Source organism: Eulemur rufifrons, chromosome 21 (genome assembly GCF_041146395.1).
Source record: "Eulemur rufifrons isolate Redbay chromosome 21, OSU_ERuf_1, whole genome shotgun sequence".
NCBI classification, from domain to species: Eukaryota; Metazoa; Chordata; class Mammalia; order Primates; family Lemuridae; genus Eulemur; species Eulemur rufifrons.
Genome location: NC_091003.1, coordinates 11,831,568 through 11,858,927, shown reverse-complemented (window position 1 = coordinate 11,858,927; position 27,360 = coordinate 11,831,568). Strand labels below are relative to the sequence as shown.

Below are 27,360 nucleotides of genomic sequence, written 5' to 3'. Positions count from 1 at the left end.
CACTGCATGCTAAGTTCTTTCCTGCCTCGGGGCCTTTATATATACTATTCACCTGGAAAATTCTGCCCGTTGTGTCCCTATCCCTATCTAACTCTCGTTCATCCTACAAGTTTCCACTTCAGTGTTCCTTCTACAGGAAACCCTTTACTGTTTAACCCTCCACCACTAAATCAGGACTCTCCTTTATGATCTCATGACACCTTATGCTTGTACTTTGTTGTGTTTATTGCAGTTGTAATTAAGCAATGATGCATAAGAGTTTTTGCTTCATATGTGTCCCTTCCCCTAAATAATAAGCATCACGGGAACAGGAATTATGTCTGTCTTGTTCATTGTTATATCCCCAGGAACTAGTATAATATCTGACAATAGTAGGAATTTGATAAATGTTGACCTCTTTTTTAAAAAGCATCTTTGCTATAAATATGTCATATATAAAGAAGTATGCACAATATACACATATATGTATTTAATATATAACTTAATAATTAAAAGGTAAATCCTTGTGTTTATAAGGGATTTACCCAGGTCAAGAAATAGAACTAGGTCAAGAAATAGAATACTGCCAGCACCCAAGAAGGCCCTCTGTGTCTTCCTCAGCAGCAACCCTCTCCCTCCCCTTTAGAGTATCCACTACCCTGATTTTTATGGTTTAAATATAAATAAAATTTATTATTTTGTTGCTTTTCTTTATATTTAACCCACTTACTCTGCACTTATTAACAATGTCATTTGGTTTTGCCTAGTTTTGAACCTTTAAAGATGGAAACATTCTGTATATATTCATTTGTGACCTGTTTGTTTTTCTCAGAAATATATTCTACAGTCATCTTTTCCGACTTTCTTTTTATTGCATTATATCTAACGCATCCTCTCGGAATCTCTCTTGGCCAGAGTCAGAGGGTGGTTCCAATCTCTATTTGACTCTTGTATTTCAAAAAGCTGCCAGAGCTTTCTCAAAGTTCTAATGTTTCGAATGAATATAGTAAGCCAAGCATGCTTTGAAGCTTCCTAGCAAGCCATTTGTAATAAGGGCAAAATGAGACCTACCTTGTAGTAGGCTACAGAAGACCTAGTGATTTATTTGCTTTTTGGGGCTAAATCCTTTCTGTTTAACTAGAGTGTATGCCTTTTGAAGATGAGGACTATTTCTAATATTTCTTTACAACTCTAAAGACTGGCACAATCCCCTGTTTACAGTAGGTACTAAATATATGTTATTTGTTGCTAACGATAGACTAGAGAAATGCTAAATGTACTGAGTGGCATTGATACTGAAATGTAATCATTAACTCTATGTTGCCTGTATACAAAAGTGAATAGTACGGGCCCATATATAGCCATGAGGCACCAACCTTTTATCTATAGTGATGAAATAGGTAATACCCTAAAAATGGATTTTCCCACTGGCCACAGTAATCTTTATATGTGTTACTCCTTAGTCACTGTAATAGATTCTTCCTCTTGTTGCTCGTACCATTATAACCAAGAAAACTCTATTGACTCTTATTTGGACAACTGCGATAGCCCACTCTAGTCTCTCTCCAGTCTGTTGTGCATACTTCAATGAGCTAGAAAAAAATGTAAATAGGATCACACCCACCTTTTGCTATAAAGCCTTGAAGGGCTTTCCCCATTCTTAGGCAAAGATCAAAATCCTTACTGTAGCCAGCCTACAAGGTCTTTGGTGATGTGGCCCTTATCTATACCTGAACTGTGTTCCCTCTCTTGCTCGTTGCTGTAGCTTTAATTGCCTTCTTTTGATCATCCTTCGTAGGATCTTGCATAAACTGTTTTCTCTGGAATATTTTTCCCTTCCATCTTCACCCTCTTAACTCCTGTTCATTTTTTAGCTTTCAACTTAAACCTCATTTCTTCAGAGAAGGCTTTCCTGATGTCCCTAAGTCACATTCCCCATTTTTGGTTCTCATAGTAACACATACCCTTCTTTAAAGCACATGTCACAGTTGCAATTTTACATTTGTTTATGATTTTGTTTTTGTTATTGTCCGTCTGTCCTACTAGAGGAGTGATAGGTATGAGGTATATTTACTCACGATTCTATCCTTTGCACTTAGCCCTAAACCTGACAAATTGTAAACAACTAATAAGCATTTGTTGAATGAATGAATGAATTGTGAAGAACTCAGAGAACTAGGTACCACTAATTAGTACTTTTCGTAAGTCATGGTTGTGCTAGCAAACCATAAAGACCGCAGTCTAGTAACCGATGTTTTCATACCTAAACACTATAATTCCGTTAGACTCTTAGTAGGTTACAGCGTTTACACAGAATGATGCCAAGGAATAAGCTTAACGTGAATTGTAAGCTGGCACAACTCTTGTAGAATCAATGAGCTGAAAGTATATGTTACATTCAGAGAAAATAGAAGTTATTAACTTGATGAAATATCTCCGTGTGTTTGTATTTACATAAGTAATTCTGAAATTAGCATCAATAAACGAGATATTAGGAAACTGTATTAAAGGAAGACAAAAAAGGGCTGAGCATGTTCATTTTTGTATTCGCTTAAACACCTCTCCACAGTAGGTAGGTTTCTAGGGCTGCCTTGTTGAATGCAGCATATCATCCATAATCCACCTAAAGCAAATAATTTAGTTTTGTTTTTCTGGATATAATTGTCCTTTAGTTTTAGTTGAGGCTCAATAGAAAGGGCAAAAAGAAAAGTTTGTGTTTAATTTTTTATGTTTCTCTATAAAGTAGCAAAAAGTATAGCTGGAGAATGTTTAAGAAAATATCCTAAACACATTGTAAGTTCTCAATAAATATTTTTTTAATCAATGGTCTTTGGAATCAATGAGTTAACAGTTCCTGAGACCACTGAGACTATTGGAAGCATTAAACATGAATGTAAGTTTCAAGAATAAAACTTGAAATGATAGAGGCCATAACCATTCATAACACAGTACAGAGCACTGAGAGCTGACACCCATTGATAGCTTCCATCTCTATACTAAAACATAGATGTGGTTTTTTGTTTGTTTTTTAGTTTCAGTGTAACATGTTCTGACTTTTAACCAGTATAAAGTTGTGTTAAAAAGTTCATATGTTGGCCAGGCACAGTGGCTAACACCTGTAATTCTAGCACTCCGGGAGGCCGAGGCAGGAGGATGGCTTGAGCCTCAGCTCAGGCTCTTGCTCAGGTTTGAGACCAGCCTGAGCAAGAGTGAGACCCTGTCTCTATATATAATACAAAAATTAGCCAGGCATGGTGGTACGTGCATGTAATCCCACTACTTAGGAGGCTGAGGCAGGAGGATCACTTGAACCCAGCAGTTTGACGTTTAAGTTAATGAAAATTAAATAAAATTTAAAATCTATTTCCTCAGTCATGCTAACCACATTTCAATACTATATTGGACTGTGTAAGTATAGAATATTTCTATCGTCACAGAAAGTTCTATTGGATAGCACTGCTTCAAGGACTATCATTACTATATGTTCTGTTATAAATTATTTTATAATTTTTTTCTACACATATACTTACATTATTACTACTTTACAAAAATAACAGTGTACTTTTTACAGCTTGTTTTTGTTTTGACAAAAAACATTTTTGACATCTTTCCATATTATTATATTACATATAGATTACCTCATTGTTTTAATGGTTATCTAATTATATATGACCTTATCATATTTATTTAACTGGTTCTTCATTGATGGACGGTCTACAAGGTGAAGCCAGTATGGCTATACATTTTTTTTTTTTTTTTTTTGGAGACAGAGTCTTGCTCTGTCACCTGGGCTAGAGTGCCTTGGCATCGTCACAGCTCATAGCAACCTCTAAATCCTGGCCTCAAGTGATCCTCCTGCCTCAGCCTCCTGAGTAGTTGGGACTACAGGAAGGTGCCACCACGCCCGACTAATTTTTTCTATTTTTAGTAGAGATGGGGTCTTGCTCTTGCTCAGGCTGGTTTCAAACCCCTGACCTCGAGCTGTCCACCCACCTCAGCCTCCCAGAGTGCTAGGATTATAGGCATGAGCCACCGCGCCCAGCCAAGACGTAGGGATGGAAATGTCTATCTAGCCTATCAAAAGTTGAAGCATCTTTAAATTGTGATACTGACGTGTGACAATATTGTTTTAAAAGTCTCTAGTCAGGCTGGGCACAGTGATTCATGCCTATAAACTCAGCACTTTGGGAGGCCAAGACAGGAGGATTGTTTGACTTCAGAAGTTCAAGACCAGCCTGAGCAACATAGCAAGACTCTGTCTCTACAAAAAATAAGAAAAAAATTAGCCAGGCATGGTGGTTATATACCTGTAGTCCCAGCCACTCAGGAGGCTGAAACAGGAGGATGGCTTGAGCCCAGGAGTTTGAGGTTGCAGTGAGCTATGATGACACCACTGCACCCTAACTCAGTGACCGACTGAGATGCTGTCTTAAAAATAAATATCATTAATTAATCAATTAATGTCTCCAGTCAAATATTTAAGTTAAACTGGCTGAAAAATTAAGTTTTTTTCCTTCTATCCTCTTAATACAGGCTACGAATGCTCGCACCAATGAGGTGGTGGCAATTAAGAAAATGTCCTATAGTGGGAAGCAGACACATGAGGTAAGATATAATTGTATACCTAAATTAATATAAGCAAGTTAATATGAATCTTTAAACATTTTTTATCACAATTCTTTTTCCCACCCTTGTAGAGCTTATAATAAAAGTTTCTGGAGTATTTTATATTTTGTGGGACTTTTGTGCACACATGTGGACATTAATAATTTTTTTAAGTTCCTAATATTCTAGCTCAATTAACTATGTTGCAGAATAAAACATGGATGCATGTAATTAATTTTTAATGATTTATTTGGTGATAGATTTGCATTTATATGTACTCAAACTAAAGAACACAAGTTTTAATAGCTTCTTCATTTATTAGACATTTACTTTGTTTACTTAAAATAATAAAAAGAGGCCGGGTGCGGTGGCTCACGCCTGTAATCCTAGCACTCTGGAAGGCTGAGGCGGGTGAATAGCTCGAGGTCAGGAGTTCGAGACCAGCCTGAGCAAGAGCGAGATCCCGTCTCTACTAAAAATAGAAAGAAATTATCTGGCCAACTAAAATATATATAGGAAAAATTAGCCAGGTATGGTGGCACGTGCCTGTAGTCCCAGCTACTCAGGAGGCTGAGGCAGTAGGATCGCTTAAGCCCAGGAGTTTGAGGTTGCTGTGAGCGAGGCTGATGCCACTGCACTCACTCTAGCCCGGGCAACAAAGCGAGACTCTGTCTCAAAAAAAAATAATAATAACAATAAAAAGAATATTATATATGTATACTTGATAATATATCATTTTCGGTTTAAAAATTAAAACATTTCCTTTCTGACTTCAATAGAAATGGCAAGATATTCTTAAGGAAGTTAAATTTTTACGACAATTGAAGCATCCTAATACCATTGAGTACAAAGGTTGTTACTTGAAAGAGCACACTGCATGGGTAAGTCTAAGGACCTCTGTTATCTTTTTTTTTCCTATTAATTTTTTTCTTTTTCTATATTATCTATTTGATCTGTAAAATTATCAGTGCCATTTCTGTTCATTGACTTTTGTTATCAATATTTAATATTTGTTAACACCTCGGTGTGTCAGATGGTGTACATTCCATGAGATTAAATATGATATCTAGCTTGTTGGAAATTCCATTTGATAAACACTCAACAAAGAGACGGTGAAAAGCTAACATAATTTTATAATGACTTATTTGTAAAAGTAAAATGTATAGTCTTTTATTCTCATCCTAGAATTTTTATCTTCATTATTTTTCATCCACCACTGTAGTTCTCCAAAAACTTTGAATTGTGCTTGGTATTTTTCATCACTGTGTAATTTTTACCAAACAGGGCCTACCATGTGATTAAAATAAAAGACTTTTGTCCCATTTTATCTTCTTAGTATATTTTTACATGATTGTGTTTCTGTTTTTATGTTGGCACATTAAGCACCAATTAAAACTTGGAAATGTTATACTTTGTACTTTATCAAATTGCACATTTCAACTTACAGTCCAGTTTAACCAACATTTATTGAGTGCTCACCATGTACTAAGTCCTTTTATATATGGGATCTCTAATTGAGGAATGGAATTTTTGTTCCCAAACAGACTATCAAACCTATCAAACAGTATACTTAAACATTTCTGTCCAAGCGACTCTTAAGATATCTATTAATAGAGCTATCGTTTCCATTCTGAAAAGAAGAAATTAAGCAAAGGGGTATCTCATTATCTATAGATCAGTTCTCTGGCAATCTCAGCTGTCTTGAAAGAGTCAAGAAAGGGATTTCAAGCAGGCAGAATAAACGTTACAAAATCCAAGTGGTACATCTCATGTGTTTCAAGTCTGGAGAAAATCCTCAAAGTTCTTATTTGAAGCCCATTTACTCTTAGATTACATAGAGTGCTAATAAGCTGGTTTCTGTCTGCAGCTGGTCTGATAGACTACTTAGAAGGAGCTCTAAGGAATTGAGTCATTAAAGACATGCATACAGACACAAGAATAATTTGACCATAAGGAAGACATCAAGGAAGCCAAAAGGCAGACCTAATAATTTAAAGGCAGGGTAGCTAGAGTTGTTTAGTGTCAGGTGCAAACTGCCAGCTCAGGTACCCTTGTGTGCTAGAATAACAGGGAAAAAAATATTTGTGACAAAAATGCTGAGTTTTTTAACATATAATTTTAAAAATAAACTCAACCGTGAACATATTCATCTCATTCAGTTTTAAGGTTCTAAAGTTCTATGTTCATATTCCATATACTCGGCTTAAGGAAGTCATATATGCATATTCAATTGCTCAATTTAAAAAATTAGAAAATTATGTGATAAAATTTAGAAATATTTCCATCAAAACTGATTAAAGAAAAAAGGCCACATAAAAGGATGATGTTCATTGTAATATTTACTTACGTGGAATCATTCATTTCACAATAAGAAATAAGATTATTGTTTCTGAATCTGTTTTTAATGTCAAGCAGAAAACTATAATAAAGTTTCTAAACTTTAAACTTCTAGTCCTCTCATATTCTAAAGTATTCCAGCAATGCAAGGCACCTAATATATAAATATGTTTTCATATTAATTTTTAAAAATGAATCAATATGTTGATATGGGTTATGTCTAGTTGATTATAGGAAATTTATATTTCATAATGAGCATGTGCTATATTTTAGGGTAACAAAATAATTTGTAGGAGTATGGGTGCTTGCATGTGTATATGTGGATATTGGTCACTGAGCACTAATAATTTTGACCTTGGCTACAAATCAATAGTCTTAGACACCTAAAAAATATAGGATGAGAGTACAGTTTTCACATTTTTGCTTTTAAAAATCTCCCGTAATTGCAAATCCAATAAATATCAATACTATTTTATAATCTAAAAAGTATTTTAAGATATAAATTTATTTTTTTCATTATTATTATTATTGTTTTAGAGACAGAGTCTCACTCTGTTGCCCAGGCTGGAATGCAGTGGCCTGATCATAGTTCACTGTAGCCTCGAACTCCTGGGCTCAAGCCATACTCCTGCTTCAGCCTCCCAAGTAGCTAGGACTATAGGCACACGCCACCATGCCTGGCTAATATTTTATTTTTATTTTCTTAGATTCAGGAGTCTCGCTATGTTGCCCAGGCTGGTCTCTAACTCCTGGCCCCAGGCAGTTCTCTTGCCTTGGCCTCCCAAAGTGCTGGTATTACAGGCGTGAGCCACCGTGCCTGGCCTTAAGATATAAATTTAAATATTTCATATATCTCAGGGATTCAAACTAATGTAATGATACATAGCAGGCTATATCTTTAGATTCAGTTCAAAATGACATCTGTTTCTTGTTTATAACTTTTTAAAATGTGAAAATAAGGAATTTACTACTTACTGGTTTATTTAACAAGTACTTTCTATTATTTAACTAGTATTTCCCAGTATAGATTTTACTGGCTGATGTATTTGTTTGCCACTTTCTAAATTACAAAGTTTAATTTTTTAGTACAACCTAGCCATCCTAAATCCTTTTTGAAACAAGGAGGTGTGGAAGTTAGTAAAGAAATCGGCAACCTTAGCTTGACCATTTACAGTAAATATTTCTATTTCTAGTCCCCTTATAATCTTTAGGCTAATTCCAAGTACGAAATAACAAAACCTGAAACGATGAGAATTTTTAAAAATCAATTAGTGCCAGATGACCAAAATTCAGTCTAAGTTCAGGTTGGTCAAAATATTTACTCTCTTAGTGTTCTTAGTTCCTTGGTTGGGTGGCTGTTTGGTTGGTTTCAGCAGTTTCTTATTAACCTTCCTTGTTCTGATTATTTTAATCTGTTACAGTTGGTCATGGAATATTGCTTAGGCTCAGCCTCTGATTTGTTAGAAGGTAAGAATGAAAGTATTATATCCTCCCTTCTGTTTTACTTTAATCAGAATGTTATCTGTTGCTATATTAAAGTGTGGTTTAGACAACCTAAGTGGATGATGGCTTGGACTTATGGGTTGTGTGGACAAACTATGCGAACTTCATCTCTGCAGTGTCACTGAAAGTGTCTGAGTGATGTTAGCAGCCTTCCCACTGTTTTAGTTCATGGCCAATCCACAGCAGGTACTGCTAAAATGTTTGGCTAATGTGGTGTGGTATGTGTGGCCGAAAACATCAAATTCATGTGTATGTATGAAAGAGAGGCAGATAGTATCAAATCATATTGAAACTTAACCCTTTCAAATTTCTTGACTGACCCACTTCTCTGCAAATGCTGTTATAACCAGAGGCTGTGTTAAAAATTTACGTTAAAAAATACCTTACGTCATCCTTTATCTCTGAATAGAAATTGCTCATTAGCTGCTTTCACAAATAATGAAAACGTGTAGTTAGAAAGGGTAATTAAAGATGGCTTTGTGGCAGAGAAGAATGTAAACTAGAACACTCCAGGCATTTAAAATGTTAGAAGGGACTGGTAAATTTGGGTGGGCCTGGTCAATTCGAATTCATGGGCTTTGACTTGCAACTGATAAGCAAATTAACGATGCATCATTAAATGAATATCAGTCTTTCTTTGTCTTATTTTCTTTTGAAGGGTCATTTTGTTTATTTTTATCCATTTGGGTTTCCTGTTGCCCCATCATTTATTGCTATTCTATAGAAAATATATATCCTGTGTATTTAGGTGAATGTGTTCCCAAATTGTCATTTGAGAAGGTATATAATTCACTCTGGTATAGCTGTATAAAATAATAAAGAGTAATGAAACTGATCATCTGCTCCTGGCTTTTTTTTTTTTTCCTTCCTCAGTTCATAAGAAACCACTTCAGGAAGTAGAGATTGCTGCCATTACTCACGGTGCCTTGCATGGGCTAGCCTACCTACATTCTCATGCATTGATTCATAGGTAAGATTAGAGACCAGTTACGTTTTCATTTCAGTTACAGGCCTATCTATTTCAGGAACCTTGAAAATTAGTGCACGCTCCAATTTTTAGGGTGCCTAAGGATTTCTGGGAAGCAAACAGATTCCTGCTGCTTCTTGATGTAAGGAGTAAAGTTGCCAGAATTTAGCTTCTATCTTTCAGTCTCTCCCATATATCCACAAAGATGTACATTGTCTCTGTTCGTTAGGCAACTATTTTCCAGGCTGAGTGTTGCAGGAAAATTTGAAAAAGGCTCCAGCAATCTTTTGATACTGTGTCATGAAGAAAAGAAAATTAACCTTCCTTGCATGTATCTATTTCTTAGCCGAGTTCTTCCTTTCCTATTGCAAATGACAAGTTAGTTATATATAAACATATGCTATTTATCACTTAAAATGTTTTGCATTTCTGTAGTCCATAGAGATACTTAGGAAGGTACTATCTTTACTATATTTTGGCAGATGAAGAGGCTGGGGCTTAGAAAGATTTAAATAAGTTACCCGTCGTTTCATAGCATTTGAGTAATAGAGTAAGGATTGAAACTCAAGTTTCCTGACTCTCAATCCAGAGCGTTCTTCTCCCACACCACCACTCTCCTCCCTGCCACCTATCTCCCTCCACAAACTTCTCCTAAAGAAATGCTGTTATTACCAATCTTTGCTTTTCTCAGTAAAGAAATTTTAGTACAGTTACTTTAATGAATGGTGGGAGGAATAATGGAATATTAGGTGGATATGAAGAATCTGAGATGGCTCACAAACAAAAGAAAACACTTGTCATTTCCTAGGAAGAAGTGAAACTCTTAGGTCACAGGTTCCCTTTTTGCTTCTGTTTTAATCATCCCAGAGTGGCCGTCACCAGTTACTGGTACTTTAAAAGCAGAACTTCCTCAAGATATGCAGACCAAAATCCTGCCAGGAATTTGGCTTATTTATAAGGATGCAGAATGACCCTATTCATATCTAATAAATACTGACAAAATTTGCCATAACATCTATAGATTTGACAACTTTTTTTAAACATATCCCTTTGGTACCAAGATGTTATTACTGAATGCCAACTTGCTTATGATGATGTTGCCTGCTCTTATTTAAAGCCCCACAGTTCAGTTTTTTTTTTTTTTTGCTTTGATTACCTTAACCTGCACGTTAATGTTTTAGTCTGTATTATGCTTTAGTGCGTAAAAGAAGTTGAAAAGACCAAAAAAAAAAAAAAAAAAAACTTTTAAAGAATGTTCTCAAAATTTAAAAATAAATACCATGTCTCAGATTTTTATTATTTTGATTTAAAAGACAGTTCAGTCTTCTAACTGAAGATAATAGAGAAAATATATTTTTCTGTTTTAAAGAGAAATAAATAATGCTTTTTTTTCTTTAATTCTCTCTGCCAATGCCTAATATCATCATGAGGAAGGAAACTGAATTTTCAAGGGAAGTGTTTATAAAAGTTGTTTTGGGAGCATTGAACCTTATCATTTTCAGCTTGACATAAGTTTCCCTCATCCTCTACTTTATCTTCTCACTACTCATCAACTTCCAACTCTTGGTTTCTAGTACTCATTACACCTCATGTCTTTTTTTTTTTAAAGAATAAGGAGTACATCCACATCTTCTCATTCTAAATTATCATTCTGAAGAATGAATTTTTTCAATCATATTTTTAAAACTTTTTGCTGCATAAAACATCCAATAGCTTTAGTAGTAACCACTTGAGATTCTTTGTAGTAATAACAATAGAAATGCAATTTCCTAACCCCTAATCCTTGTTTGTTTTGATCTTTCAGGGTCTTCTTTTTACTGTACAGTGTTATTTTTAAAATAACACCTTCTATATAACATGTACCCTCAAATGCCTTAGAGTTGCAGTTACAATTAAAGGCAGAGAGAAAGGGTCACAGGCAAGAAAGAAAAGGTATGTGCGTAGTTGAGGTTTATTGGTAGGTAGTCAATACAGAGTCATTACAGGTTTGTTTAGGCTCCAAAAATGTCACATAATTTTGGGGTGGGGGGAAGGCAGTTACAAACGGCTCCAGTTTTTCCAGCACAAGGAATACTTGTTGATGACTGGATTTAGCATTTAGAAATATGCTTTTGTAAGTATAGCAGCTGAATACGTTTCCTTGTCTGCAATGTCTGCCTTTTTTTCTCACTGTATTCCCTCCCTCTGAAGAAAGCTCTACCTTTGAGTAATTACTATGACCTACCTGTAAGTACACCCAGGAATCTGGGCCCCCTTACAACATACAGTAATTACTAAATCCCCTTCTGGCTATCTGAGCAAGGTTTTTTTTTTTTTTTTTTTTTTTAATAAACTTTTTTGTTTTATTAATTGCATGCTCTGACCTATTCCATAATCAAAATTGAAAAGTCATTTTCTAACCCTCTTATTTTTTCCTATAGGGATATTAAAGCAGGAAATATTCTTCTAACAGAGCCAGGTCAGGTGAAACTAGCTGATTTTGGATCTGCCTCAATGGTTTCACCTGCCAACTCCTTTGTGGGCACACCTTACTGGTATGTAGAATTAGACAACATGACATAGTTTTAAAATATTTGTACACAAAGAAGATGGACCCATGGCGTTGGTTATGTTTTGTTGTTTTACAGCATCTTGCCAATGTGCCTCAAAATGAGATTTCATTTGAGAAGGATAGAAAACTCACTAGCATAAAAAAGAAATACTCTTATAAAATTTATAATGACTTTTAATTGTTCAAATGGGGCTGGTGTCACTGTGTGTAAACTGAGCAGGATTATCAACTCACTGACCAACCTCAGGTTTTAGATTTCATTTGTGGTTTCTTTTGAACTTTTCTCTTGGGGCAGAGTGTCCAGGTAAGGACAAGGCAGCTTTTTGAGCCTTCTCTGATGAGCCAACAAACATAAATCTTACCTTTTAGTGAAAGAAATCTGAGTTCTTGTCTGTGTTGAGTTCTCTGATACATCACCTAACTTGTCATTCTGACTTAGAGTTTTTTTTACCCTATTCTGTTCCAGATTCCTTTCCTTCCTTTCATGGGTACATTGGAATTTCATTATACCTTAGAGAGTGACTTATGTCCCTGGAAAATTACTTGCCTACTAAAAAAATTAGCTGCTATTTGAATTTTTCCCATTATCATCACATAGCTTTTACTAAGCAACTGCTTACACACAGTGACAGAGCGCAGTTCTGTTCAAAGCATATTAAACTGATACGGCCCCTGCCCTCCTAATGCAAATGCATCACAGACAGACAAGTAAAGTAACATCCATTACCATAATCTGTTTTTTGTTTTCCTAAGTTTTACTATCTTTGGAACACTGATTACATTGCTTTATGTCATCCCATAAAGTATTTTTTATGGATAGGGTGCAGTGGCTCATGCCGGTAATCCTATTACTCTGGGAGGCCAATGCAGGAGGATTGCTTGAGCTCAGGAGTTCAAGGCTAGCCTGACCAAGAGTGAGACCCCGTCTCTACCAAAAGAAAGGGGGGAAAAAAATGCACACCTGTAGTCCCAGCTACTTGGGAGGCTGAGGCAGAAGGATCACTTTGACCCCAAGAGTTGGAGGTTGCAGTGAGCTACAGTGATGCCACTGTACTCTACCCAGGGTGACAGAGGGAGACTCTGTCTCAACAAAAACAAACAAGGCAACTGAACACCCCTCCTCACAAGCCCCAACTCCTTCATATAAAAAAGCAAATTAAAAAATTATTTTTAAAAAATGTTTTTTATGTTTAATTTATTTAGTATTTCATGTATAGTAATCCTTTACAAATCTCTATGATGTAGCTATTAGAATTCTCTCAGTTTTACTGATGAAGAAACTGATAAACAGATAGGTTAAGTAACTTACGCAAGACCAACCTGATAATAAAGGGTGGAGCCAGGATTTATTGAAAATAATGTATTGTTTTATATAAATCACCACATATATTTATATTTTGAATAGTATTTTTCAAAATGATTTTTTTTTTTTTTTTTTTTTGAGACAGAGTCTCACTCTGTTGCCCAGGCTAGAGTGAGTGCCGTGGCATCAGCCTAGCTCACAGCAACCTCAAACTCCTGAGCTCAAGCGATCCTCCTGTCTCAGCCTCCCGAGTAGCTGGGACTACAGGCATGCGCCACCATGCCCGGCTAATTTTTTCTATATATATTTTTAGCTGTCCATATAATTTCTTTCTATTTTTAGTAGAGATGGGGTCTCGCTCTTGCTCAGGCTGGTCTCGAACTCCTGAGCTCAAACGATCCACCCACCTCGGCCTCCCAGAGTGCTAGGATTACAGGCGTGAGCCACCGCGCCCGGCCTCAAAATGATTTATGTAAGGAAATAATATCAGATAAAAATTTTGGAGTACTCTTAAGAATAGCTATTTCATTGAATCACTTTATTAGAGGAATTTTGTTTTTAATTTACAACTTAAGTTTTGTACCTTATGTTTGATAGGATGGCTCCAGAGGTGATCTTAGCTATGGATGAAGGACAGTATGATGGGAAAGTTGATATTTGGTCACTTGGGATCACCTGTATTGAAATGGGTGAGTAAAGAGTTATTTGCTTTCATTGTATTTTTAAGAATCACTCCTGGTTACAATTGTCAATTAACTCATCCAGCTGTTATTTAATGAATTACTACTTTTTGTGTGCCAAGTAATGTGAATTTATTATATTTTTCTATACTCTTATATAACAGAAGATTGCTTTTTCTCTGCTACGTTTTCATGTTATTAATTTAATTAAAGGAGTTTAAGCATATATGGCAGTTAGCAAACCTGGAAATACAAGACAGTAAATTTGCTGTGTGGACAAATGGATTTATATGTGTTTCAAATGCAGAAGACAAAAAAAATCTAGTATGGATTACAGATTTCCACTTGTTAACAGTTCATGTCCCTATAATATCAGTATCTGTTTGGTGAGTGTAAAGTGTCTTATTGAGGGGTCAATGAAAAATATTTGTAGAATTGTGAACTATCACATTCCAGAGGTACAGATATCATTTAGTCAAGAAGTTCCTCCAAAGTAGCACAGGTGAGTAAGTATAGCTGTCTTCTGTGTAAGTGCTACAAATGACTTAAAGTTCACTGCTTTTCAGCATTTCCTCGTTTTTTGTTTCTCTTTTGTTTTTTAACCACTCTGGCTTCTCTCAGATTTTTCCTCCTATGAGTGAACACATCTTTCCTATAACTTCTACCCTTAGTTCTTATTCTGTGTCTTAGAACTGCATAGGAAAAGCCCAATTTGTCATTTTAGAAGTGCTTAATGGAAGAACCTTTACTTAAAAACTAAGATGCTCTGGTGAAACTAGAGATCAGATTATGAATTAGAAAGTGGGGCTCGGTAAAAAATCCATTAGGGTAAGCATGGCAGAATGAGATGGTGATTCATCTTCTTTGCCATAATAACTAATAAATAGCATAAAATTAACTGCACTCAGATCTAGGGCCTCGTTTCTTTCCTTTGATCCACAAATGGAGTACCTAATATGTGAATAGTATTTTATTACAAATTCTGTGGGAATAAAGAAAAGAGTAAGAGTATTAAGTTTATAAGATCTTGCTCTCTTGCAGCTTATGATTTCTTTTGAGAGAAAAGATTTATATGTTTATGTAAATATAATAGATGAGCACTTGCCCGATGAGCAAGGTACTAAGGGAGAGCTCGAGGAGTTCCAATAAAGAGATCATGGTTGGCTGGGGCGGAGTAAATCCTCGATTAAGCCACACCTGACTCACTGAGTTTCTCTTTATAATGGGATTGACCAGACCTTCTTTATTATTTATCCTCCTCTTCCTACCTCCCATTTCCCTCTCTGCTCCCACCCCCTAGAAGTTCTTTGGCCTGGATGAGGCATCCAACAGTGTTTACTGAGTAGAATTAGCTTATCTTCCTTACTATGTTAGTGATGTTTAAGATGTTCCATTTCATAGAAATCTTTTTTTTCTTTATTCTACTTTTCTTTGCTTTCTGAAATTTTAAAATGAATATGTATTTTTTAATTAAAATACACATGCAAAGACATTCATACCTATCAGGGGAAAATGGACAAAAGCCAATTTTTTGAACATATGGAAAAAAAATAAGAAATTTTTTTTTTCCCCACTCTTTTTTTTTTTTTTTTTGTTGAGACAGAGTCTCACTTTGTTGCCCAGGCTAGAGTGAGTGCCGTGGCGTCAGCTTAGCTCACAGCAACCTCAAACTCCTGAGCTCAAGCGATCCTACTGCCTCAGCCTCCCGAGTAGCTGGGACTACAGGCATGCGCCACTATGCCCGGCTAATTTTTTCTATATAGATTTTTAGGTGTCCATATAATGTCTTTCTATTTTTAGTAGAGACGGGGTCTCGCTCAGGCTGGTCTCGAACTCCTGACCTTGAGCAATCCACCCGCCTCGGCCTCCCAGAGTGCTAGGATTACAGGCGTGAGCCACCGCGCCCGGCCTTTCCCCACTCTTTTGAAATGGGTTCTGTTAGGAGCTTTGCCAATGTACATTAAATGACCGGCAGCTCCTTCTGAATAGCTATCCTGGGCCAACCTTAGAGATTAAAATAAGTGGATTATGTGGCATGATGACAGTAATGAGCTATTGATTTAGCGGCAAAGCTTTGCTTATAGTTTCTTATTTCTCTATCTGCCTGATTTCCTTCAAGAACTGCTTTATCGTGTTTCTTTCCTCTTCCAGCGGAACGGAAGCCCCCCCTTTTCAACATGAATGCAATGAGTGCCTTATATCACATTGCCCAGAATGATTCCCCAACGCTACAGTCTAATGAATGGTAAGACTCTGCTATCATTTTAAATCTCCAAGAAAATCAACCTATGTATTTGGTACTTTTATTAAATTACATTTTAAATATCTGACCTAGAAAGCATTTCATTCCTTCATTGTATATTATAATAAGTGACACTCATGCCTCACAAGCATCAACTGTCTATATGCGTGTACACACACACACACACACACACACACACAGGTTTATTTATGTCCTAACCATGGCTTGCACTGTGTTCTTACTGTGCGTAGTAACTGAAAATCCTACAGGGAACATGACCTGCTGCCTCCCTAACGAGTCTAGTCTCTCAAGTCACGATGATCTTGTGCTGATCATCTCAACTCTAATCACTTCTCAGCAGAAATAAAAGGCCCTCTCTGATGTCATTATTTTTCCAGTTGTCATTTTTTAACTATATGTATATTCAAATGTGTTGAGACAGAACGTATACTATCTATTCAGATGTATTGTTCCTTGCTGAAAATTAGGACATTTTTATAACTATTTGGGCCACAAAGAGTTATAAAGGGGGGGTGGGGACAGTTTTAAAGAAGAGTGAACAAAATGGAATTTTCAGGATAGGAAGTATTTTTATTCCAGAAGCCTGTTGCTAAGTTCTCTATCCCTTATGCTTCAAATTTTACTACCTTGTTGTAGGTTGTGGATGGTAGAGGAGTTAACAACTGGTAATGAAGAATACAGACTTGAGACTATGAGACTTGTTATCTTTGGAGAGAAAAATGTATATAAAATTGTTTTGTACAAATATAGTATCTGTGTTTTCTGATATATATTATGATTTGACCTCACTTTCTTATATATTAAGATATATGTGTATGTTGGCTAACTTAAAACTGTATCCTCACTCATTATCTAAAAGAATTAATTTTAGATACTATAACTAGAAAATGGTTCAGTTTTCCTGATATTCCAAAATGTTTTATTTGAAAACTGTCCTCAAGTACAAAGTTTTCCCTTTAATGAGAATTAAGTAATCAGTGTGTTCTAAAGACCCTGATTTTATTTTCTTTTGGTGTATTCACACACACAGGACAGACTCCTTTAGGAGATTTGTTGATTACTGCTTGCAGAAAATACCTCAGGAAAGGCCAACATCAGCGGAATTATTACGGGTAATTTTTCAGATTTATATTTGAGGAGGGGGATTTAAAGTCATGTTGTAGTGGGATATAGTAAATCATCCCTGTGGCAGCTCGTCATGACAAACTGGTCTAGAACATGCTGCCTTGTCATTTATCCAGAGACAGTAGCGAGGCATAGAAATAGCGAGATTATTGCAATGTATGTGCTATATATTCCCTGTGGATAGTTTTTTTCCCTATTTTTCCTCTTTCTTCCACCTCCCACCTCCTTTTTTGCCTTATAACAAAGAATATTTCTCCTTCCTCTGGTGATCATTGTGATGTTCCTGGGCCTAACAACTGCATGAACATTAATAACGGTGCTCTCAGGACAAAGTCTGCCAATGGTTCAAATGCCAACTCTGGGATTTTTCAGTTAGATTGTTGCCAGATCTTCAGGCAATGAAGATATGTAACTATATAAAGCACACATTTACATAACATTATATCGTACATGTTAGTGACAAGAGTGTCATGTAAACTGCATTTATTTGATTTACACGTCACATTTCTGAGCATTTCTTTTCACATAATACTTTACTATAGACTTCATACATAGGCAGCGTGTGGCATTGACATCAGTGTAATATGTGGGGATCTATTACAATATGGATCTCTATTTGGCACAGAATAATCCAGATTTCTTTAACCTTTTTTGTATGTATGTTTCCCAACCGTTTTTTGTTTGTGTCATCTCTAGAATGGCTGGATTTTATGATAGAACAGTTGTTTTTCTTTTTTATTTTTAAGAAAAACTCAGAAGGGTTTTATTGCCTAAATTTATAAAGCCTAAAAATGTCAGCTGCCTTTATAATTGAAAAGCACCTTGGCTAGGTCATAAATTCTTGGTTTGTGTTTTCTTTTCTTTAGAACTCTGTAAACATTGTTCTATTATTTTCTGGCTTTCAGTATTCCTGAAGAGGTTGGTCTGAGGCCGACTAGTTTTTCCACTTGAAAGTAAGTTTTTTCTTCTTGTGAGTAGCAGGCCACAGAAACATGGTAACGGCAGCAGCAGGGCAGAGGACTTGACCTTGTTCTCCGTTGTCGCTGAGCCATCACACATTCTAGACATGAACTACTTTGTATACCTCGGCAACAGCTCCACATTTCTTTAGGGGAAAATAGCACCCAGAACAAAGGACCAGAAACACAAGATAATGTCTTTATTACTTTGAAGTAGGCAGAGATTTTAAAAACAAACAACAAACAGGATGTAAAAAGCATTACCATAAAGGGGGGAAAAATGAATAAATTTGGACTGTATTAAAATTAAGGGGGGAAAAAAGATACCACGAGGATTCAAAAATAAAATTGTAAGGCTACAGACAATAAAAGGATATAGAAAGCAAGTGGCCTGAGGTAAAGAAAGAAATGGAAGAGAATAAAACATAAGAGGTTAAACATAAAAGGTTAAAAATCGTACTCCTAAATCTGTAAAAATAAAAAGCAATCATATTATAAGCAACAAATCAATATAGTAAACCAACACATTTAGGGTATTTCTAATGGTGAATAGGCTTAAGGAAATAAAACAAAATTAAATACAAAAAATAAAAGTTCCAAAGATGAGTATAGAGAAAATCATACATGTGGAGGACAAAGGAGATCCAGTATACATCAACCTTTTACTCCTAAAAGAGAAAACAAAATACATGGAGCAGTAGTTATTCGAAGATATACCTAAAGAAAACTTTTCTGGAAATATTTAGATCTTTCTTTGATTTCATTTCATTTGATGGGTCAAATCAAACAGGCCCACTATTTATTCATCAAGTATTTACTGATTGCTGTTTATCAAGCACTATTCTAAGCACTAAGAATACAGTAGTACACAAACAAAAGACAGTCCCTTCCCTTGTGGAACTTATAATGAGAGAGTAGGAAAATAAACAAATACATGATACCAGGTGGTGGTAAATTCTTTGCAGAAAAATAAATTGGGGGCAAGAATGAAGAGTGACAGGAGCTGTGGTTTTAGATAAGGAGTTGAAGAAGGCCTTTCTAAGGAGGTGACATCGAAGCAGAGCCCTGAAGAGAGGGGACCATGAAACTGTTCTTAAGTGATCAATAAATCATATCCTGGTGAAGCTCCTGAACTCTAAGGATAAAGAAAGATTCATACAAGCAGCCTGAAAAAAGTTTCTTTTGGGGTGGAAAAACCAGTTGGCTTCAAACCGACCTCTTCAGGAACACTCAAAGCTGGAAAACAATAGAACAATGTTTACAGAATTCTAAGGTAAAGAAAATATATACCAAGAATTTGTGACCCAGCCAAGGTGCTTTTCAATTATAAAGGCAGCTGACATTTTTTCAGGTCTCACAAATTTAGGCAATGCAACCCTTCTGAGCTTTTTTTCTGTTTTTTTTTTTTAATTGCTCAAAACCAAAATCTGGCCAATGCAGAGATGAAGCAAAAAGAAATAAGTAGAGAGAAAGAGGGAGAAGAGGTAGGAAGAAGGGAAGGCAGGCAGGAAAGAAGCATGAATTAGGGACTGCAGATACTGGTAAATATTGAATTTAAAGTGGTTCCTCCAAAATTTGTTTATTTTGCCAGCTAAAGAGACTGTACATTCTTCATTTTGAGTAGATAATACAAATTTCAAAAGGCAAAAGTATAGTAAAAGGTAGAACATGGAAAGTAAATCTCCTTCCCATTCCAGGTCTCTCTCTAGTGTTAGCAAACACTGCACCTATTTTGTGCTTGTCCTTCCAGAGAAATTTTATGCATATGAAAGTAAATATTCTTTTTATTTTTGCACAAATAGTAGCAAACCATTAAAACTCTCCTACCTTTTTTTTTTTTTAACTTTACAGTGTGTTTAGGATAGTTTTGTATTACTCCATGCAGAGCTACCTCATTCTTTTTAATGACTCCATAATATTCTCAGATGGACCATAATTTGTTTAAGCAACCCATTTAGGATATTTCCAATCTTTTGCTATTACAAACTGTGCTGCAGTGAATATCCTTGTTCATATGTCATCTCGCACCTGTATAAGGATATCTAAAGAATAAATTCCTAGAAGTGGAATTGCTCATCAAGGTGGATTTTATTTTTTTTAATGTTTCATTTTAAATTATTATGGGCACATAATAGTTATGTATCTTTATAGAGTACATGTGATGTTTTGATACAGGCATACAATGTGAATTAATCAAATCAGAGTAATTGGGTATCCATCACCACAGGCATTTATCATTTCTTTGTGTCAGGAACATTCCAATTCCATTCTTTTAATTATTTTAAAGTATACCCTAACTTTTTATTGATTATAGTCACTTTGTTGTGCTATCAAATACTGTTCATTCTCTCTAACTGTATTTTTGTACCCATTAACCATCTCCACTCTTTCCGCGCCCCGCCCCGCCCCGCCCCACCCTTCCAAGCCTCTGATAACCAACATTCTATTCTGTCTTCATGAGATCAATTTTTTTTAATATTTAGCTCTCACATATAAGTGAGAACATGCAAGATTTGTCTTTCTGCACTTGGCTTATTTCACTTAACATAATGTTCTCCAGTTCTATCCATGTTGTTTCAAATGGCAGGATTTCATTCTTTTTTGTGGCTATATAATATTCCATTGTGTGTATGCACCACAATTTCTTTATCCGTTCATTCATTGATAGACACTTAGGTTGATTCCATATCTTGACTATTGTGAATAGTGCTGCAATAAACATGTGAGTGCAGATATCTTATCAATATACTGAATTCCCCTCTCTTGGATATATACCCAGCAGTGGGATTGCAGGTCATATGGTAGTTCTGTTTTTAGTTTTTTGAGGAACCTCCATACTGTTCTCCATAATAAGTTGCACTAATTTACATTTCTATCAACGTGGATTTTAAATTTAAATAGATATTGCTGATTGTCCTCCAAAGAAGTTGCACCAATTTATAGTACCACTAACAAAGTATGAGTACTGAAACTTTCTCAACTTTGCTAGTCAGATCAGTGAAAAACTTTTCTCATTGTATTTTTAATTTATATTTCTCATTATGAGGTATGGTAAGCACGTTTTATATGTTGAAAAGCCATTTCTATTTCCTTTGCTGTGAACTCTCTGTGATCTTTGCCCATCTGTCTATTAGGCTGGGTTTTTTTTCTTTATTAATTTATAGTAGATATTGGAAATTTTTTTTCCTGTTTCTATTCTGACATTCTTTTTTTTTTTTTTTTTTGAGATAGCGTCTCACTCTGTTGCCCGAGCTAGAGTGCTGTGGCGTCAGCCTCGCTCACAGCAACCTCAGACTCCTGGGCTCAAGCGATCCTCCTGCCTCAGCCTCCCGAGTAGCTGGGATTACAGGCATGTGCCACCATGCCCGGCTAATTTTTTCTATATATATTTTTAGCTGTCCAGATCATTTCTTTCTATTTTTAGTAGAGACGGGGTCTCGCCCTTGCTCAGGTTGGTCTCGAACTCCTGAGCTCAAACCATCCGCCCGCCTCAGCCTCCCAGAGTGCTAGGATTACAGGCGTGAGCCACCGCGCCCGGCCCTATTCTGACATTCTTTATGCTGGGATTTTGAGGGAAGAAGGCGAAGAGGGTCATGCAGAAATTTGTTATAAAGAATGAGGTTGGAATCTAACCTTTCTTTTCCAGTTGGCTATCTAGATATTACCAAATATGTTTCAATCATCCATCTTTTTCACACATTTTCTTCCTGACATTAAAATGTCACTTTCACATTTAATCCATTTAAATATAGAACTAAGGTAAAAATCATTGAAATGGTTAAAGAATAGATGTAAATGTTATAAACATCGGCAATGTAAAAATAATAATGTAACTAGAAAAATCTAGGGGTAGGAAAAACCTATATGTACTTCTTTTCCTGTCTTTCAGAGTAGATGGTCAGTAATATTTCTCAAACTGAAATGCACTTTTGTTTAAAAAAACAAAAGGAACTCCAGTCTCTTAAAGCTTTTCATTATCTTTTTTTTTCCTTAACTATAGATAATCTTTGAGAATCAGATATCTCTTTTGGTGAAGAAATTTTTACTGAGGTTAAGCGATTATTTAATTCAGTCTCTTCTAATTCTATTAAATTCAGGTGTACCTTAATTTAATAGATTATACTTAAACTTAGCCTGTGTAGTAAGATTCCCATGTAAAATTATTTCTAGATTATCCATTGCTCTGAGAGAGAGAGAGAGACGATGTCTAAAATGACATTCCATAATTTAACAATATTTATTTCTGGATGGTGGAATTTTGGGTGATTTTCTTTTGCTTTCTTTAATGCGTTTTTCTGTATTTGAATACTTAAAGTACACTTCGGAGAACAATAAATTGTTCTTTTAAAAAGGTCTGAGAACCTTTTAATTGTAGAGGTTTAGAGAACAGTAGGCTTTGGAAAACAGTGAGGAGATGGGTGCAGGCAGAGAGAACATGAGCAAGTATTAATACATAGGGATGTGAAATGCATGCGTAGAGAATTATTGAGAATGTACTATGCATAGGACAGAGGAATAGAAATGACTAGATTTGAACCTAGAAATACAAACAAGAACCTGGCTGTAAAAGGCAAGACTCTATCCAAGAGGCAGTGAGATAGTTTCAAGATGTCGAGTGTATCAGTTTTTAAAAGGCTTAAACAGGTAAGAGTCTAATTATCTCATGTCATAGGAAATCCAGGACATTGGAAAAGGACATAGTGTAAACAGTCCAGACCTCTAAGCAGCTCAACGTTGACTCAAGTTCCTTCTATCTTTCTACTTGACCATCCTTAGCATGTGGCTTTTATCTTCTTTCTAGCAAAATGACTGCTACATCGCCAGGACTCAGGTCTTTATTCCAGGCAGGAAGAAGAGGAGAGAGCAAAGGGTAAAACGCCTTCTCCTCATGTGCCTTGCCTTTTTATCTAGGAAATAAAGCTTTTCCCAGGGACTTCTGTCTATCTCTCATTGGCCAGAAGTTGGTCACTTTGTTATCTGTAACTACAAAGAAGACTTGAGTTCAGTTCCTTTACTTTCATTCTAGGGCTTAAAGTAAAGAACAGCAAGGAAAAGAGGTTGGAATGGGGAATAAGTGGCACACATTATCTGTCACAAGGAATGACATGATCAAATCTATCTTTTAGAAAGATAATTATGGTAGTAGAACACCAGAAAACACACCCAAAAATAAAAAACCCTGAGTTTCAGCCCCAGCTCTTCCACTAATTAGCTGTGGAAATCACTTAAATTCTCAGGGCCTAGGGCCAGGCGCGGTGGCTCACGCCTGTAATCCTAGCACTCTGGGAGGCCGAGGCGGGTGGATCGCTCGAGGTCAGGAGTTCGAGACCAGCCTGAGCAAGAGTGAGACCCCGTCTCTACTAAAAATAGAAAGAAATTATATGGACAACTAAAATATATATATACAAAAAATTAGCCGGGCATGGTGGCGCATGTCTGTAGTCCCAGCTACTCGGGAGGCTGAGGCAGTAGGATCGCTTAAGCCCAGGAGTTTGAGGTTGCTGTGAGCTAGGCTGACGCCACGGCACTCACTCTAGCCCGGGCAACAGAGTGAGACTCTGTCTCAAAAAAAAAAAAAAAATTCTCAGGGCCTAAATTTCCTTACCTTGAAAAAGAAAATTTTCTAAGAGCCATTCCCGCTCTAAAATTCTGTAATCCTAAGTCATAGCTTGAAGTTTACTAAAAACTGATTTGCTCTTATATAATTGCAAGCACTGGAGTAGCAAAATGATTTACTTTCTCCCTTTCTTTCCCATACTTGAAATGTGCAGGCTACACTTGCTTCTGGGAATGGTGTTTCGTTTTCAGAAAGGACTCTTTGCAGAGGAAAGAGTTTGTTTATAGAGTTGTTTTATAAAAAAGAGTAAAAGAGTTGTTTTATAAAAACAAGAGCAGAAGCCACAATTCCTCTGACAGCAAAGTCAGAGTGAAGAACGACAAGACATGTAGATTGTTTTCTCACGAGAGTCCTGCTCCTTTTTTATATCTGTTTAAATTACAAAGAAATTAAATTCATTCCATCATCTAAGGCCCACTACATTACCTCTCATTTCCCCAATATCCTCCAATTATAATTTTACATAAGTGAAATTTTCATATTACTGAACTTTTTCCTTTTAAAAGACAAAACTTGCTCCTTTCACTTTTGACCATTTTCTGATCTTGCTGAAATATACGATGCATTTCTCTGTCCTCTTAAAGAGAGCATAATGAACATAATTTCACTTCTTGATGGCTCAGAGACAGTGTGTTTCATAAACTTGGGGGCATAAACAGGGCTTTATAAGGAGCATGTGTTCTTTTGCAAAATAGCCTACAAATTCTTTTCATTTTTATTTGTTGGTTTGGCTGGTAGGAGTATTAGTCATGAAATTTCTCTTCCTCTGCTGTCAGACTGTCACAGAACTTACAAAGGACACCACTTCTTTTTACAGCAGGTAACTCTACCTCTAACAGTTCTCAATCCTTTATTCCCTGACTCTTATTCCCTCTTTCTAACCTGCTATGGGCTGAGAACCCAGGAAACCAGAGTATGTGTTAACAATCATTAATAATATTGAAAGTGAGGGGTGGGCCAGGCGTGGTGGCTCATGCCTGTTGTCTTTGCACTCTGGGAGGCCAACTTGGGAGGAACACTTGAGGTCAGGAGTTCAAGACCAGTCTGTGCAAGAGTGAGACCCCATCTCTACAGAAAGTAGAAAAATTAGTGGAGCATGGTGGCACACACCAATAGTCCCAGCTACTGGGGGGGCTGAAGCAGGGAGGATTGCTTAAGACCAGGAGTTTGAGGTTGCTGTGAGCTATGATGATGCCACTGGACTCTAGCCTGGGTGACAGAGCGAGACCCTGTCTCAAAAAAAAAAAAAAAAAGTGGGAGATGTTTGTACCAAGAACAGTTTATGGACTTTGGGGCAGTCGTTTTCACTCCTCAGAGATGCTTTTCCTTGGTTTCTGGTTATACAGCTCTTTAAAGTAGAAATGAATTTGCCAGAATTTTGATCTTCAGAGAAATTGAACAGCTGACATATTTTCAAGTATGTACTATTGACCATAGAAATAGAGAACAAAACATACAAAACTCTTGTTTTTCAAAGGGCAGTGTGGGGGGGGGGGTAGAATTGAGGTTATAACAAAAATACACTATACTCTGCATTGCCTTTTTTTTTTTTCTTTTTGAGACAGGGTCTTGCTCTGTCACCCCAGGTAAAGTGCAGTGGCATCATCACAGCTCACTGTGACCTCAGATTCCTGGACTCAAGCAATCCTCCTGCCTTAGCCTCCCGAGTATCTGGGACTACAGGCGCGTGCCACCACGCTTGGCTAATTTTAGTATTTTTTGTAAAGATGGGGTCTCACTCTTGCTGAGGCTGGTCTCGAACTCCTGAGCGCACATGATCCTCCCACCTCAGCCTCCCAGAGTGTTAGGATCATGATTACAGGCATGAGCCACTGCACCCAGCCTTCTGCATTGCTTTTGTTTATCATATAGTTCAGGTTTGAAAGGTACAAGCCTGTCTGCTACTATTTAAAGTTATGGTGATTTTTATTACTTATATGATAAAGTAAGCCTCAACAATTGTCATATGAAAAGATGCTCAACATCACTAATCATCAGAGAAATGCAAATCAAAACCACAATGAAATATCACCTCACACCTATTCTAGTGGTTGTTATCAAAAAGATAAGAGATAACAAGTGTTGGTAAGGGTGTAGAGAAAAGGGACTCCTTGTACGCTGTTGCTAGGAATGCAGATTGGTGCAACCATTGTCGACAACAGTATAGAGGTTCCTCAAATAATTAAAAATAGAACTATCGTAAGATCTAGCAGTCCCACTACTGGATATATACCTGAAGGAAATGAAGTCAGCACCTCGTAAAAATACCTGTGCCCTTATATTCATTGCAGCATTATCCATAATAGCCAAGATAAAGAAACAATGTAAGTGTCCATCAATGGATGAAAGGATAAAGAAATTGTGATATATATGTAAAATGAAATATTATTAAACCTTAAAAAATAAAGAAATCCTGCCATTTGCAACAACATAGATGCACCCAGAAGACATTATGCTAAGTGAAATAAGCCAGACACAGAAAGAAAAATACTGCGTGGTCTCACTTATATGTGAAATCTAAGAAAAAAGAAAACGACTCAAATACATAAAAACAGAGTGGAAAGGTAGTTGTAAGGGATTGGGAATGGAGAGATGGAGGTCAAAGGGTACAGAGTTTCAGTTATGAGGGATAAATAAGTATAGAGATCTAATGTCCAGCATGGGGACTATAGTTGACAATATTGTATCGTATCCAGGAAATTTACTAAGACAGAAGATTTTAGGTACTTTTGCCACCAAAATGTAACTATGTGAACTGATGGATATGTTAATTTGCTTGACTGTAGAAATCATTTCACCATGTATATGTATATCAGAACATCACGTTATATACCTTAAATATACACAATTTTAAAAAAGAAATCTCATGTAAACTCAAGGACAACATCCACAAAATGGGGCTTGAAGACGAAAAAAAGCATAGTTATCTTGTATGAAATTTATATAATATGGAAAGATACATGACATGAACGTTCAGTTCTCTTATTTCTGCAAAGCTCATAGAACTGTTTTATGCTTCTTTATTTACTTTCATATCTATATCTTGCACCTAAACATATGATTCTTCATTATCAGTTTTTTTTTCCTCCCTCTATCAGCATGACTTTGTTCGCCGAGAACGGCCACTACGTGTCCTCATTGACCTCATACAGAGGACAAAAGATGCTGTCCGTGAGCTGGATAACCTACAGTACCGAAAAATGAAAAAAATCCTTTTCCAAGAGACACGAAATGGACCCTTGAATGAATCACAGGAGGATGAGGAAGTAGGTTCAATTTATTTTAGTAGGTATTTATAGAGTGCCTACTATGTCCAAAAGTTCTAGACTGGGCACCATGAAAAACTTTTGAGGATAAAATATAATTGATGCTCTCTGCCTAAAGAGACATAAAGGGTCACAGAATAGACATGCATGAAATAACTCTCATATAAAGCAAAATATGAAAAGTGCTGTAGAGGTATATCACCAC

At 36.3% G+C, this 27,360-nt stretch overlaps 1 protein-coding gene across 1 annotated transcript in view; it reads left to right on the top strand.

Annotated features, from left to right (window-relative positions):
* The window catches only part of TAOK3 (TAO kinase 3), a 154,748-nt gene that overhangs the window by 83,302 nt on the left and 44,086 nt on the right, over nt 1–27,360 (top strand). The window contains exons 4-12 of the mRNA XM_069497520.1: nt 4,513–4,584; nt 5,364–5,465; nt 8,343–8,388; nt 9,298–9,394; nt 11,812–11,925; nt 13,843–13,934; nt 16,077–16,170; nt 17,219–17,300; nt 26,988–27,155. Coding sequence (XP_069353621.1) covers nt 4,513–4,584; nt 5,364–5,465; nt 8,343–8,388; nt 9,298–9,394; nt 11,812–11,925; nt 13,843–13,934; nt 16,077–16,170; nt 17,219–17,300; nt 26,988–27,155 — 867 coding nt within the window. The remainder of the gene's footprint in view (nt 1–4,512; nt 4,585–5,363; nt 5,466–8,342; nt 8,389–9,297; nt 9,395–11,811; nt 11,926–13,842; nt 13,935–16,076; nt 16,171–17,218; nt 17,301–26,987; nt 27,156–27,360) is intronic.